Source organism: Halictus rubicundus, chromosome 1 (assembly GCF_050948215.1).
Source record: "Halictus rubicundus isolate RS-2024b chromosome 1, iyHalRubi1_principal, whole genome shotgun sequence".
In the NCBI taxonomy this organism is placed as follows: Eukaryota; Metazoa; Arthropoda; class Insecta; order Hymenoptera; family Halictidae; genus Halictus; species Halictus rubicundus.
Window position 1 is genome coordinate 31,635,229 of NC_135149.1, and position 15,932 is coordinate 31,651,160.

At 38.5% G+C, this 15,932-nt stretch overlaps 1 protein-coding gene across 3 annotated transcripts in view; it reads left to right on the forward strand.

Annotated features, from left to right (window-relative positions):
* The window catches only part of Myo10a (unconventional myosin 10A), a 121,477-nt gene that overhangs the window by 99,493 nt on the left and 6,052 nt on the right, over positions 1-15,932 (forward strand). For all 3 annotated transcript variants that reach the window (XM_076800559.1, XM_076800575.1, XM_076800567.1), the window contains 2 exons: positions 11,663-12,042; positions 15,202-15,505. In XM_076800559.1, the coding sequence (XP_076656674.1) occupies positions 11,663-12,042; positions 15,202-15,505 (684 nt within the window). The remainder of the gene's footprint in view (positions 1-11,662; positions 12,043-15,201; positions 15,506-15,932) is intronic.

The window sequence follows — 15,932 nt, forward strand, 5'->3', positions numbered from 1 at the left end:
GAAAAGTGTACATTGTTCGGCGATCTCACGGGACGCTTCTTCGTCGGTCTTCTCACGGGGGCCCTGAAGAAGGTCTTTCTTCCGTGATCCACATCCAGCGTTGCGTGTTGTAACAAGGACAATTCTACAGCTTCTCGAACGAGTTATCGAACGAAGGACGCGTCGAAGAGTTAACGTACGGTACCCCTCCATCCCCCACTTTACACCTCCTCAAAACGAGGTCTTTATAGAATCTTCGCTTTCTCTTTTATACATACACATTCTTCCGTACATACCTCGAATCTGTCCGTTCAATTTCATTCTACGAATATTCATCGATGATTCCCACGATTTCTTTCCCCTTTCTCTCTGCTGTTCTAATTGCTGGCCTTACGGTTTCTCGAAATTTTATTGGCAACAATAAGTGAGAACTGTTACTACGATGTTTATCAAAATGATCCTCCACGTTCTTCCAATATTTATAAATTATCATATTTCCCAATGCTTATTTTTCGTCTCACGAAAAAGTGTAAGAAAAAGTATATAAAAATGATTAATCAGCAAAATAAATTTTTACTCGACTCCTATAGATGGCAATTGATGTATAAATTTTGCATAAAGATCCGCAGTCTCTACGATTCTACGTCATATTTATGTGCTGAATTTGGGACCATGATTTAGTCAATTTTATATGATATATTAAAATATTTTGTTCAGTGTTATTTCAAGAAATTTATTTTTCTGAAGTAATAGTGGATTATTTTAAGAATACCGTATTTAGAAAGTTGAAACTGGATACAGAATATTGAGATCTGGAAACTATGATAATTGTAAGATCGCAGATTTTCCTTTTCTCTCCGAGCACTTCAATATAATTACTCTTTTGATTTGCAAATGGAACTTCGCACAACGAGAAGTCATCTTTCGTTATGGAGTTGCGCGCTGCAAAAACTGCATTTTTACGCGCCCGTTCCGCGAGGAGCGCATTTTTCAGGATAATGCACAAAGGTGTTCCGTTCGGGAAAAGTTCACGGCCGACGTGCGTAAATGATCTTCAGCCGATTCAAGAAATCAGGGTCAATTGTATTCTATGAGATGTAATTTCCATACACTTTGCTCGCGGCCGCTCATCGCGTTTCATAATGCGGCTTATGCGGACTTCGAAAGTTCTTCTCCCATCGACTTCGCCGGTAATTTATTGGGAACGGTGTGTTCCAGCGTGCATTGTCATTCGAAACGTTGTCGCATTGTGTGTTAACAAAGAACGAACCAGACTTCTGTCAGCAGTTGGCTTTTTGCGTCATCCGAGTCGAACGGGGATCCAATTGCTCGAGAAAACTCCGCTGAAACACCTTACCTTTGTTTAAAACATTTTTAACCACGCGTTGCAAACTTTTCTGCAACCCACCATCTTGTAAACTGAGAATTTTTACCCTAATTCCCCTTCTTCTGGATACGAAAATAAACAGTCGGTAAAAGGTGATCGGTAGACTACGGATTTTTATGCAAAATAAATATTCCATCTTTCAATAAATTGAATAAGTTACTTTCTTAAATTTTTCTAACGTCTCTTCGTTTTTTGATCGTACATTTTTTTTTCTATAAATGCATGAAATCTACAGTGATCAGTGGTTCCAGAACGAGTAGAAACATTATTTCGTTCAACATTATTTTTTAAATGTATTATTATTAGTGATTACTAACAAAAATATATGATTTCTTATTGGGAAGGGATGCTCTATATCATACAAAAAGAAAAACTAATGAAAAATATGGGACGAAGCGATGAGGACATCGCAAAGAACTCGATCAATTTTCAAAACAAAAAGCTCAACTTTCAATGATCATAGTAACTAAAATATTTATTCAATTTCATTAATTTCTTCATTTCCGAGGTCTACAGACGCTAACAAAGCAAATTGATTAGTTTTCAATTTCGAAAAGTCGACTTTTCGGTGAAATGTCCCTAAGCTCCTCGATCCGGACGACTGTGGCGCCACGGTAGCAACATATCGGTACGTTCGAGACCCAATCAAACAAAATCCCCCAATTAACGTCCCCGCTAATTGCTCGCCAAGCAGATCGATATCCAGTCTACATGGAGCAACAAATACGTGTCCGTCTGAAGTGAGACTGTGCCCGGAAGTGATCGTGCCAGACGAACGAATGCGTTTGCCGAGAGTGGTCAGCCGAGTGTCGATCATCAACTGACCAGGATGGAGAGGGAAGTTTCGGACACCGAGGGGATCTTCTCGAAGAGGCTGTCGAGCAACTGGGCAGAGCTTCCGACGACCCTGAGGAAGAAGCAGAAGCACCGTCCGGAGATCCTCTCGCAGTTCTTCGACCCGTCCGAAATCTCGGAGCCGGATTGCCGGAAGTTCGAGCCGAAGCCTTTCAACAACGTCCAGAGGATCGTTCGCCGATCGGAGTTTCTGCGCAAGTTCGAGACCTGCGAGAACGGCAGGAACCTGGATTACCGACGGGAGGCAAAGATCGAGAGAAGATCCACGCCGGACTATTCGTTCTGTCGCGTGAAGGAGGACTACCGGAAGCACTACGACGACCACGAGTCGAAGCTTGGACCCCGAAGAAAGAGCCTGAGCAATCTCGTCGGGAAATTCGAGCAGAGGAATTTCTCGGACGAAGATCGCAAGACCAACTCGCCGGACAGTCTGCTGGTGAAGTCGTCGGAGTCGGACCTGAGCAGCGACGAGTACGGACAAACGGACGACTCGGGAGCCTTCCTCGAGAAGGCGTCGAACCGCGACCGGGCCCTGAAGAGCGAGCCAAGGAACAGGTTCATCAAATTCTTCGCGAAGGATGACTGCAAGAGGAAGAAGAAGCAGGAGGAGCGAAAGATATCACCGGACTCGAGCCAGCTGGACGTGAACAAGAACAACCTGAAGCAGATCTCGAGGAGCGTCGAGTCGAGCAAGAAGGAGCCGAAGATGTCCGGCCAGCAGAAGTTCGAGTACGAGAACATACCGAGGATCGACGTCTCGAAGCTCGAGCAGAAGAGCTTCCTCTGTCCTCTGACCCCGCCGGCGTTGAACTCGAACAACTCCGAGCGGAGTCAACCGACGATCGAGCAACTCAGACTCGAAGAGGGCTGTCTGCTGAGAAACTCGAGGAACGCCAGCCCGTCCGGGCAGCCGAAGAATAATGAGTTCCAGGAGATAAAGTATCGCGCTCAATCCCCGGCGAAACAGAGGAACTCGGAAGAGCTGCAGGTGAACGATCTGATCCAGGATTTTTACGACAGCGATCAGATCGTCGGTCGCATGAACGGGGATCGGAAGGTGTCGAAGATGGAGACGATCGCCGAGGAGAACGCCGACGGCAGCAAGCTCAGCGTTCGCGAGATCCTGAAGAGGTTCGAGGAGCTCAGGACGCAGAACGAGGCGCAGGTCGAGGAGAAGTCGAATGACAAGACGCTCACCACCATTCAGGAGACCTTGAAGAAACTCGACGAGAAGGTCAAGAGCTACCAGGTCACGATCCCGATAAAATTCTTGTCCTCGATTAATAAATAGCCGGTAAATCTTACCGGCTCCGCGGAGAGATCGGACACGTTCGCGTTTACCGTGTCCACCGGTTCTCCTTACCTTGATTTTATGCGCTAGCGGCCCGAGATCCGGCGATGCTGAAGAATCTCGTTTCACGGGGACGGAGTTTGTCCTCGTGGCGATCGATAGCGATCAATCGAATTCTGGTAGGAGAATTTTTACGCTCGACGTTTCGCCTGAAATGGACCTGGAAGCTCGAGCCTTTCAACCGTGACGGCCATCTTGTTGTTCGTGTTCATTTTGTTTTTCATCCGGTCAATAATTCGGCCATGTTGATTTGCGACCACGTAAATTTTATTTTGTCGCCTTACGCCTTTACAATCTGAAAAATTATCTAATTAACAAGTAGTTTTAACACCAGGGTTGCGGGACCCCTCAAAATGGCGGCTTCTAATATTTTTAATTCACAATTATTGAGATTCTAAAGACGCATCCATGAGAAATTATTCAACAAATTTATTTCATTGGGTATATTTTCTTCACAATTCTTATATTATAAAGTAATTATTTATTTTATTTTTTTAATCAGTTATTTGTATAAAGTAACATAAAATAGTCACTTTTAGTGCTCCGTAAACCTAGTGTTAATGGTACCGTTGAGTTTTCGTCTTTGAAGTTGTGCCATTTCTAAATTTAATAATAATAATTTTAAAGGAAGTTTTACCATTAATCTTCTATTCGATATGAGTTTGTTCAAATGGGAAAATAGAACTTTGGTCGTTTTCTTTTCCTACATTATTCATCAGGGCGCGTTTACCGACAGCGAATATTCTGTAATCTAATTACGTACAAAAGAGAGTTATATAATATAGGAAGCGTCTGGAAATGAGTCTCTCGATTACGTAAACAAATTCATCACTATTCTATACAAAGCACAGAGCTTACGTAAAATCGATATTTTCGCCACGAATCCATGGAATATTTTAATTAGACGAGCACGGTAATATCTGCGTAATTACAAGTTTACGTCACACAACACATGCTGCTGTTTGATTTTGTTGTATCAACTACCAGGTGCTAACAATCTAAGTAACTTTCTCGTTTGTTCGACTAATTGACTTGGCGAAATACAATTCGGTGTGTAACATTCGTTGCATTCTTTTGCAATTTTTTCTTGCGACAGAATTAGGAGAAAATTTGGAATGTAGTTCTTGTTAAACAAATCTAGTTCTCTTTCTCTATTTTTTTGCGAAATGGCTCGGCTAGTATCAGCATACTTCATCAACATTAAAAATTAATTACAAAACTGTCTGTGGCAAGAAAAGTTTCAAATATTCCGCGAGCACTATACGTGTTCCGTTAGATGCCAATTATAGAATATATTTGTACCACTAGTTTCGTAAATGTCATTTCGAGAAAACAAGCTTTAACACTACATTTCCGGGACCCGTCAAAATGGCGGATTCTAATATTTTTAATTTACAAATATTGAGATTGTAAAGATGCATCCTTGGGGAATTATTCAACAATTTGATTTCTTTGGGTATATATTATTAAAAGAATGGCTACAAATTTTGATATTATACATTCATGTTATTTTTATAAAGTAATGTAAAATATTCAGTTTTAGTGCTCCATAAACCTACTGTTAATATCCAATTTAGACAACTGGAATATTATATTTAAAACTACAAACTACCAAATATGGAACGAAATTCTTATGTAAACTTCATCCCTTAATAATGCAGCCGAGAATAATTTTCCACAGAGATTTTGCTTTTCATACAATATTATTTCTATAAATACACGCTTTCATCCTTTTGTAAAACTGGCTACAGAATTCAGGCAAATTTGCAACCTCCGAGGTATGTAAATGTTTGCACATTCGCGAAAGCATTTTCTATTTATAAACTGATTTCCACCAGCGAAGACAGCCATTTCTATATTAAATTTTTATGGGGGCACAGCATTAGACCCCGCGGACGTTCCTTCGACGCTTGCTCGGGCAACGAAAAAGAGAAGAAAGTCACGAACGAGTTCGCGATTTCTGCACGGCATTTCCCGATGCGGACGCGGCCTACGGAAGTAATTAACTCGGAACACATCGGGGTGATTTTCCTTAGCAGCGATTTACACGCGTTATGGCGACGCTTCGAGGAGCAGGCTCGTCAATTGTTGTGTTTTACGAGGGATAGAGTTTCATTTCCTATTCAATCCGAGCCGCCGCCATAGTGGTCTAAACCGCGAAATTTAGTGACATTTTGGTATAACTTCTAAACTATTAAAATCTTTTTTAATGGTGCATAATGTACCATACTTTTTGCTTATTTAATAGCTTTTTTTACTATTTTTCAAGTATATTTCCAAATTTAACAAATTTAGAAACACATTCAGCTAAGTAAATATATTATTCCTCTAAATTTTTGAAAAATCGCTCTTTAAATAAAATTTGGTTCAATGCCTAAAGTGTTTTTTAGTCGTCAAAGAGTCCCGACGAAGAACCCGGGGACCTATGCGCATGGTCGCACGGACGCGGGCGACTTTAAACATTAATAACTTGTGACATTTAATATTTAATAGTTATAATTTATCTTTATATTGGGGTATCTAATCCTAGTTTATTTTCAAGATTTTTTAAAAACTTGTATTTCTATAATTAAATATATTATATTTTTATATTTCACTAAAAAAAAATATAAATTTAATCTCAATTTAAAAATTTCTATTTATTTTAATAATTAACTTATAATAATAGTCTAACCGCTGATGCTGGCACTAAAATTTACCATTGTTTATTTTAAATTTCTTACTCAAACTTTCATTTATCTATAATTTTAATTTGTACTTAGAATTATACACATTTTTTAAATTTTTATTTATAAACAAAATGGGAATAGACAAAATGGGAAATAATTTTTGCATGAATGTGTAGAAGAAAGTATGCTGAAAATACTCCGTTTTGTAAAATTCCATGATCTCGTATGATACAGAAGATATTCCTTGCGAAGTCTTAAGAATCTTGAAAATTTTCTACATTGCATTTGGCGTAACATGTGTAATACATTATGAATAGTAATTTTTAATCGACAGTGGTAATCTGCAGCTTAAAGATAAACCTTTAGTTTAAAAAAAAAAATTGGAAGGAAAATATTAAAAAGGATCGTCAGGGCATCTCAAAGAAGAAAAGCAATTTTTTCCATGGGAAAGGCTGTCTTCGAAACTTCGAACTTTGACCGTTTAGTACAGTAATGGTATTTATTAAATTTTATTAATTTTTTCATTTTCAAGGTTGCTGGATATTTAGAAAGCAATAAGCATTCAACGTAAATATGAGACAGTTGATTTTTTGACAAAATGTCACTAAATTTCGCGTTTTAGACCACTGCGCGTCGGTGTCCTTGATGACGTCGGGATTCTGCCGCGAGCGTTCCGCAATTTCGCGCGCTGCGCGTGAAAAGTCGATTTTCAAGGACAGTTAGGCGGAACACGTTGCGCGTGCGCCGTCGTCCGATTTCCGAAGCCGAGAAATCGTCTCGGTACGAAAATGTTTGTTACCGTTATCCGGACGATACCGAAGCACCGAAATGGAATGCAGAAAGCAGAGGCTGCCCCGCAGCATCGCGCATAATCAGCCCTGTTTACGTCGCCACTATGCACGAGGCCGGGGATATATTAGTAAAGCCGATGCGCCCTGGCGCAAAGGTACCGTAATCGAAGGCTGCGCCGTGTGTAACGAGCGGAACCATTAAAAAGTTTAAACGGAATTAATGGTGCCACCTTAGAAGACGTTACTCGCCGAGCAATTAAGGTTAACGAACAATGAATTACGACTTTACGCCGGATAAAATAGTGCGTTCCGCGCGCGACGCCTGCTGTCATTGCCTGCGCGTCTTCATTTTCCTCGATGTTCTCCATTGGAGCTCGTTCGATTCTATATCACCGATTTTATTGGCCAATAAGTATTTCTACCGAGACGATCTGGTATGTTCGCTAGAATTTGTTTAAACTCTGATGTGCCGTTAGAAATCAGAAATTAATTGCTCATTTCTTTTGCATTTTTTTGTTCCAGTATTTTACATGGATAAAAGATGGTCACAGTTAAAGATTGTATAGACAATGCATGATTTTAGCTATTTTTCGGCGAATAAAAATTGTTAGTTTAAATAAGATAATAATTGTTTAAAATAAGATTTTATTTCTGTTATGTTCACTGGAATTTGTTTGATGCAACAACAATATATTTTTTAAATTTAAAAGGACCGATTTCATAGACAATTTGTGACTCCAATTATTTCTTACAGAATAAGAATAACATTTTCATTTCATGAAGTAACATAAGTCTTAATATTTGATTTTGTTACTGCTAAAACTCTAAAATTTAGTACAACGTTTTCTCATCGTTTTTGGTATTACACTGTAATACGTTAATTGAAAAAGTAGGTTAGGCTGAGGAAGACTTGTTATTTGCATATTGTGTGGACTAATTAATTAACGTTACATCAAATACACGTGGCTTAACGAGGCAAACCTATTCCGAAGAATATTAATAAAAATGGCGCATGCATAGTTTTTCTAGTCGTTACGTATGAGATTATAATGTTCACTATTTTGAGGTTAATGCTGATGACTTCTTACCACGCGTTCAAGTCTCTCGGAGAACGTTTATATCACAATCTTATCCCGCTGATACTAATCGCGTTTTGAATATAGCATTTCTTCGTGATTTATAGTTCCTCACTTTTTGCGAACACCGTAATCTGTATACCTTAAAAATTCTGAGAAATAAAATTTGCGTTTGCAAGGAAGAATGTTGTGCCGACGTTAGAAAATTCTGATCACGTACTTGCGACTGGCATACTTTTCTTTGTACAAAGCGTGTACGACATCTGTAAAGATTGCCATTTCAGACTGCAAAACTGTCATTTTATATAGACAGACGCGGATAATTAATTTAATTTATTCACACAACTCGGCGGAGCCGCGAGTAAATGTATTCTCCAAACAGGCCAGAGAAATCAAGCGGCTTCTTATTCTTATTAATATTATACCGTAACTATGTGTGTTGATGTCTTCCACCATACCTGGATGCATTAACGACTATGTGGGTCAGGGTCAACATCTGATTATCCCGCTTGCTCAGGTACATTCAGGTCTTGTCAGCGGCGTGTTAGGCGTGAATGTACCAGATACTATTTTGTCACATCTCGGAGAAACTAATTTTCCAACAATAATTTCACCCACTAATTCTTTAATAAAAAAAATATTATATTATTATATTTATTCCAAGCCACTTGTTTCTAGGATAAGGGGCCCAATTACCGTGGAGGTACCAATTAGTGTGCCTATTATTTTTAAACCATACTGAAAATGTTATGTTAAAAAATCTTTCTTAATATTTATTACGCTTTAAAAATAAGTATAATTAATATGGGCATAGTAATTGGTACCCCCACAGTAATTGGGTCCCCACCCTAGACTGTGGACTATTTTACAAAATGAAAATTGCCTAAATTTGTTGCAAGGAACAGAAGTTAAATGGAAATGTATTTCTTCCTCTAATCATTTCAATAAGTCAAATCTAATATAACATTCACGAATTCTCTTGGTTCATCCATTTTTTGCCATAAATGCACAGGAGCCGCAGTCCACTTATATCTTTCAAATTAGTTTCAAAATCATGCAGAACATTTTTCAGATTTCTCTTGATATACTTGGAATGCGTCTAATTACACCATTTTTTCCCTAGTAATTATCCCCTGATCTTAATCAGCATTCATATGGGTTTCCGTGAACCGTAAATATTTCTTCCAAAAATAATTGCTAATCAATCTCTCGACGAAGGAGAAACTTATCCGTAATTAAAATGCACGATGTTTCTCTAATCGCGGTTGCAATCACCATTAATATTTTTCGAGGTATCCTAATCGCTGGTTCTTCTGGTAGATTCATTAGCAACTGTAAGATTAAAATCGCATACGAAAGCCTTTTCTTACTCGTGACTGTTTAGAACCTATTATCTTATTTTGTTTAAACGTTCGTGGTGCATTTAACATCTTTTTCTCCCCTGCACAGTATAGCTGCTCATTACTTTCGAAACTGCTGCTGATTGGGGGTTATATTATTGTAATATTGTTCCGTCAATAATGCAGAGGAAAGAAATCATAATTTACTAAATATATGTCAGCCGAGGCAAATATAATAGCAATCATTCGGACCAATAAACTTTCACAGCACTGTGGACGTAGGTAACAAGAATTTTCTCTTATGCATTATTGAATAAATTATCTATTAAAATACTAATAATACTATCAAGTATTATTGGTTGAAGCAATTCAATTAATTGAATATTTCCAACTTTGTAATTACTAGACTGAGGATTTTTATGCGAGACGGAAATCTTATTAATTGTGATATACGAGAGCTACATAGCCATTTATAACTTCAATAATAACTTTCTTAATAACTTGAACAATATTTCTAAATTAATTGTCAGAGAACGATATGTAGAGCAAACTGCAAATTAAAGAATACATTAAAACTGTAAGTTGAGAAGTCATTAGAAGTGTATTAACCTTTTGAGAACGATTATCGTCATACAATATGGCGAGATTAAAATATTTAATTAGCAAAAGATCAATACTTGTATTTTTCTTTCTCGATATTTAAGAGTTTGATGTGTTCTCCAAGAAAAATACTGTTAATATTTCTGAAAATATATTGAAATAATTAACTTGATTTACTAAGAACGTTAAAACGCAAGTAAACGAAGGAAATAATAATTTCTTAGAATGTGAAAAATATGAATCTCTCATTCCATGGTTGAAACGATTAAAGAATGCGGGCAGACATTTAATTAGAAAGAGGGTTTAGCGTGAGCGTGTCATTAATTCGAAGAAAATAGAGCTGTTCGACGGATTAAAACGAATATTTGGAAAGTATGGTTGGCCGGGGATCGTCTGTGAACCATTAACGCACAGTTTCGCGTGGAAAACGGGAAAAAGGACTAACATCTTTAGCCCACTAATCATGTTGTTCCCCGCATTCCTATTCTGGATCGCGATCGCGTGCGAGGAAACCCGTTTTCTCGTTCGCGAGATCGATCGATGGATCCGAGATATCCGCGACGGCGTCGGTGAAAAGCAGGAAATGGAAGGCGAAAGAGAAAATGAATAATAGGAAAGGTCGAGAAACCCTCGTGTAAATCACTTGCGAAACCAGGGCGTCGCGTCGCACGTATCGGCCGGCATGCGAGGGCTTCACAGTCGTAATTTACACCGGCGAATGAAATTTCGATCGAGATCAAGGAAACGGAAGAGGCGCGTTCACGAAAAACGAAATCTCGAGTGATATTACGTCGCTCGAAATAACAGACCGCGCACGCCACCCCCTGCGGAAAGTGAACAATTATTTGCTAATTACTAAAACGTAATTATCCGGGTGTCACTCACAATGCGGCTGTCGCGCCGCCACGCGAATTAAAAAGTATAATTAATCATTTTATAATTGCCGCTTTCTTGGGAAAGAGTCGAACAATCTCCTTTGAGGTTTTCCTGTCTGTGTGAAAGGTCAATTTCGCGACTTTCAATTTGCGAACAAACACCGCACCAAAAAACCAACTCAAAACAAGAAAACATACATTATCTTCTGCATACTACGATTTCTGTACTTTCTGATGACGTATCTTATCCTTGGAGATACATATTTAGGCGTGCATATCTGCTTGTTTAAACTGTGCGAACTACTTTCACGAATTGGATATTGATAAAAGATACTGTACTGGATTTTCATACTCTTTTCACACTTGAAACTAAACTATCAGCGAGTATAATAACAAATATCGCTTACATTTCGACTTCTCTGCAATAAAAAAGCCTTTAGTTGACTAAATAAATTTGTTCTGTTATTATTCAGGCCTTGTTTATAAGCAGGCTACGAATTTTATGCATTCAGAACGAAAATGAATGTTCGCAATGCAAAACTGTGAAGACATTACAAGAAAATTTTTATTTTGATCCACAGTCTTACAAGTGTAAAGTGTACCTACCACGTATTTGGTAGGTGCGAGTATTATAATTAAAATACGAAAAGCGTCGAGCACATTTTTGTGTAAGGAAAAATAATAATAAATTTGTAATAATAATTGTTGAAATGTAATAATAATGTGAATTTGCTTGCAGGTCGATCAGAAGCCGCTGCACAAGTCGAACCACCACGAGAACCACGTGTCCCAGATCACAAAATCGATCCAGTCGCAGGCGAATCACGGTTCTCTGAATCATGTGCAGTCGCACGGTCAGTCTAATCACGTTATCTCGAACCACGAGAACCACGTGCCTGCGAGTCGTGTGCCGAACAACCACGTGTCGGCGGCGAACCAGACGAACCATCAGAAAAACCAGCAGAACCAGCGGCTCAGCCCGAACCAGGAATGGCGGCAACCGGAAGACAACGGCAGGCTGCAAGAAGATGGCATCTACGAGAGCGGGCCGGTGGTGAACGATGGGAAACACTCTCTTTTGCAGTACGCCATGCTGAACTTCAGACAGAGCACGGAAAAGTTAGTATACCTTCTAAGCCACTTCATTATTTCACTCTTTGCACTCTGAATTATCTTTCAACTTTCTTCCCGATAATTAATTCCAAATGTTCTATTTAAAACGTACTTCATACGACAGTTTCTTAATTGCTAGTGATTTTAAAGAATTGGTTTGCTTGTCTAATAAATGTAAACTAATAAATGTAACTCTTTGCACTCTGCATTATCTTTCAACTTTCTTCCCGATAATTAATTCCAAATGTTCTATTTAAAACGTACTTCATACGACAGTTTCGTAATTGCTACTGATTTTGAATTTGTTTGCTTGTCTAATAAATGTAAACTAACAATGTAAACATTTCGAGTCTCGCTCGACGTAGGAGTGCAAAGGGTTAACCTTCGGGTGGATTCTGGAAATTATAGTAATTTATTTAAACGAACTGACGGTTCAAAATTCATCGTACTAAAATATATATTCGATATATTATTACAGTTAGTATTCTCATCGTCTTGCACCTTGAAAATTCGAATTGGTACTACAATACAGCATCGGCATTCAATATATTGGTACAGCAATTAATTTTTGAATGTAAGAAACAATTAACAATTTCTGGACGCGACATTTTCTCGAACCAGACATTTCAATTCACGAGCAAACTATAAAAGTGATAAAAATGATTCGTTGAATTATTTATTGAACAAACGGTGCAGAGTTGAACATATTAGATCGCGGGTTACAAAAGACGTGTTTCTAACTGATTTGCTTCTTCGACTGTTGCATGCAGCACACTCGAAACCCGGATAAGTGAGTATTTATAATTACGTCGTATTGGAACGTGAAATTTTCTTAAACGGAGACACCTACGCCGAACCGAGATACAGCAATAAAAGGGAAATTAAAGTTAAAGACTAATTGGCCTCTCTTACGCAAGGAACGCGAGACAGCCGTGTTGAGAAAGCATAACGCACTGCAGTTCTCATAGTAACATCGACCATCTTGGCGAGCGCGCGGCTAACAAGTACTCCTCGTCTTCTTTTGGCATGTTTCTGCAAGCCGCGAGTTACCCTTTCGAACCGTTGCACCGTTTCACTTAGTGATCGCGGGAAATCGATTTGTCAGAGCGAAGATCATTCATAACAGTGTCAAAAAGTTGACGTCAACGTCCCATATTTCATAGTGCATCGAGAGAACAATGGGGTCACATTGAGTTGAAATGTTCTACTACGAATGTGGCTGTCCTGTAATCGTTTGTGAATGTGTATGGTTGCCCACGTCACTGCCAGCCAACATTTTCTCGTGAGAAAACATTAACAATTTATATTAACACATTACCTACCGGCGACTGTTTCCTAATTTTTGAAAATTATTGGTTCACGGTTGAGGAGTTTATAATAGCTTCTTCGACAGCTGTAGCAATTTCTGTAACTTAATTTAATAGTTTTGCTTAGGATTATTATACAAAATATGATTTTTAAGCTTTCTTTTGGTACAGCATAATTATTGATAATTCTATTAATAGGCTTCCGATAAATACCTCCTTATGGTTTCTGTAGTACGGTAACAGACCTGCAGAAAATTAAATTGATGCAATGTTAAAAATATGACAATTATTACTAAGTTGCCGGTCTTTATTGTAAAATAAAAATATTCTGCAGCAGTTACAAGAAAAATTCATATTGCAGCTAATGATTAGTATTTACAGTGACTCACGAAAGTATTTGAACACACTATGAAATACTTCATTTAATATAATAAGTATTATACCGTAATATACCAAAATATACCAGAATCTAATAGAATATACCATAATATACCACAATATATCGGAATATACCATAATGTACCAGAATATACTTTTGTGGCATCATCAAAGTTTATGTTTGTAAGAAATAATTCACAACTATTGTATACATATTTCGATTCACTTGAAACTTGGCCTGTATAATCTAGAGTCATACCAATTTACAGTGTTAATAACATTTCTGTAAGTATCGTATAATATACTTATTATAATAAATAAAGTATCTCATGGTAAGTGATCAAATACTTTCGTGAGTCACTGTATATTTATTTTTAAACGGATAGATAAATTCTTCGTCACGAAATTGCAACGAATGTTAGTCTGACCGCTTTATTTTCTGCTGGTCATAAAGTTGCGCGGAGGGAATTATCATAGCGGTCGCGTTTTCTGTGAAAGAGTCGCGAAAATTACACGAATACAAGCACCGCTCTGGTAATTTCAATGCGTGGTAAAGTAACATCGCCTGTTCGCCAGCTCACATCGTCAGTTCCATTACCTTCTTGGCACAGCATGCACGTTAAACTTGGAAAGTTCTGTTCTACTTTGAGCAACTACAGCTGTGCTGTTTCAACAATACAATTCAATAGTGTTGTAATCTCCGATAAATGACCGCAAAAACTTGAATAGAAACGTACGCAGGTGTCAATTAATAGAAATAAAATGGTGTTTACATGGTGGTCGAAGAAATTGTGAGAATGCTCAACCCTCGAACGTCCCCCAGGATAAAAATTTACCCATTTTTACATACTGTAAACCGATTGATTTCTGTCAGATTGCTGTGAGATGTCCTGAAGATGTGACGATATGAATGAAACATAATTTGTTTGAAGCAAAAATGGGTGAAATGTTCAGATGAAACGATTCTTGAGAAGGGTGTGGGAGTTAACATATCGCGATTAGGGGGCCCGATTCCAGTATAGAAACGTAAAAATAGATTTCAAGTAGGATAATAAATCGAGCGCGAGAAGAACCAGGGTAAAAACGTAGAAAGAATAACGAACGAGCAGGATGCGAGGAGCAGCGTTAAAGGAGGCTCATTAAAACACCTAACTAGAGTACCGATTTCCTAAACACGACTTTGACAAGCGACGACCACCCATTCAGTACTCTGAACGGGACTTTTTCCCCGTCGGTAACAACATCCAGCAATGGAAAATCCGTTTACGGGCCGGTGCACCTTCGTCAAGAGGTTTTCCATTTTCGAAGACTATTACTCGCGTCGCCTCCGAGTCCCGTTTCTTCATTAAATTGATCCGAGCAGCCTTCTTGCGCGGCTAGAACCCCCGTACGATCGCCGGACCCGTGCCGATAACACCTCAGAAATGTTGAACGCTCTCCGAACGAACGAAAGTATTGATTTCTGTGTTCCGTTCGACAGATTCGAGATGTTGAAGACCGCGGATGGCTCCATAAGCGGTTCTCTGAAAGTCATCGAGTCGCTCAAGAGCAAAAAGAAGAGCAAGAAGAGTAAAGGTCAACAAGATGGCGCGGAATGGACCTGGAAGGAACAGGTGGATCTCGTCAAGTACTCCCCTGTGCCAATAGAGCAGAGTCTGCTTAGGCTGGACGGTGATTTGAGTGGTCTAGCCGTTGAATGTTTCCTCTGCCTGATGAGGTACATGGGCGACCAACCTCTTCCTCCGGACACCAGCGAGGTCAAATGCGTTTACACCATCTTGATGGTGAGTACTATGGTTTTGTGCAATACTGAATTTTTTGGACCAACCCGTGGCCAACTGATTTAGTGATCTAACACTTTGACTGCCAGCACAGCAACCTCAAACAATCCATAAAATCAAAATGATTTATTTAACCCCTTGCCCTGCGATTTATTAATTTAGTAATTTCCTAAAAAAGGAGAAAATTTATGTCTACTGTATGCCTATATTTTCTTCAATAGCTAGGTTATTTGCTCAATATTGATTTCCAATTATTTTTTAGGGTAGAGGAACTTCACTATGATAAAATATTTTCTATTTCATGTACTATTTAGGATTCCTTTAAAGAATGGTAACTTGATTAAACCAAAGATAATCAATAAAAGATTTCCTTGATTTTCTATTTGATCATAAATTTGTTCAGTTATCTTCAATATTTTCTTTTCATTTA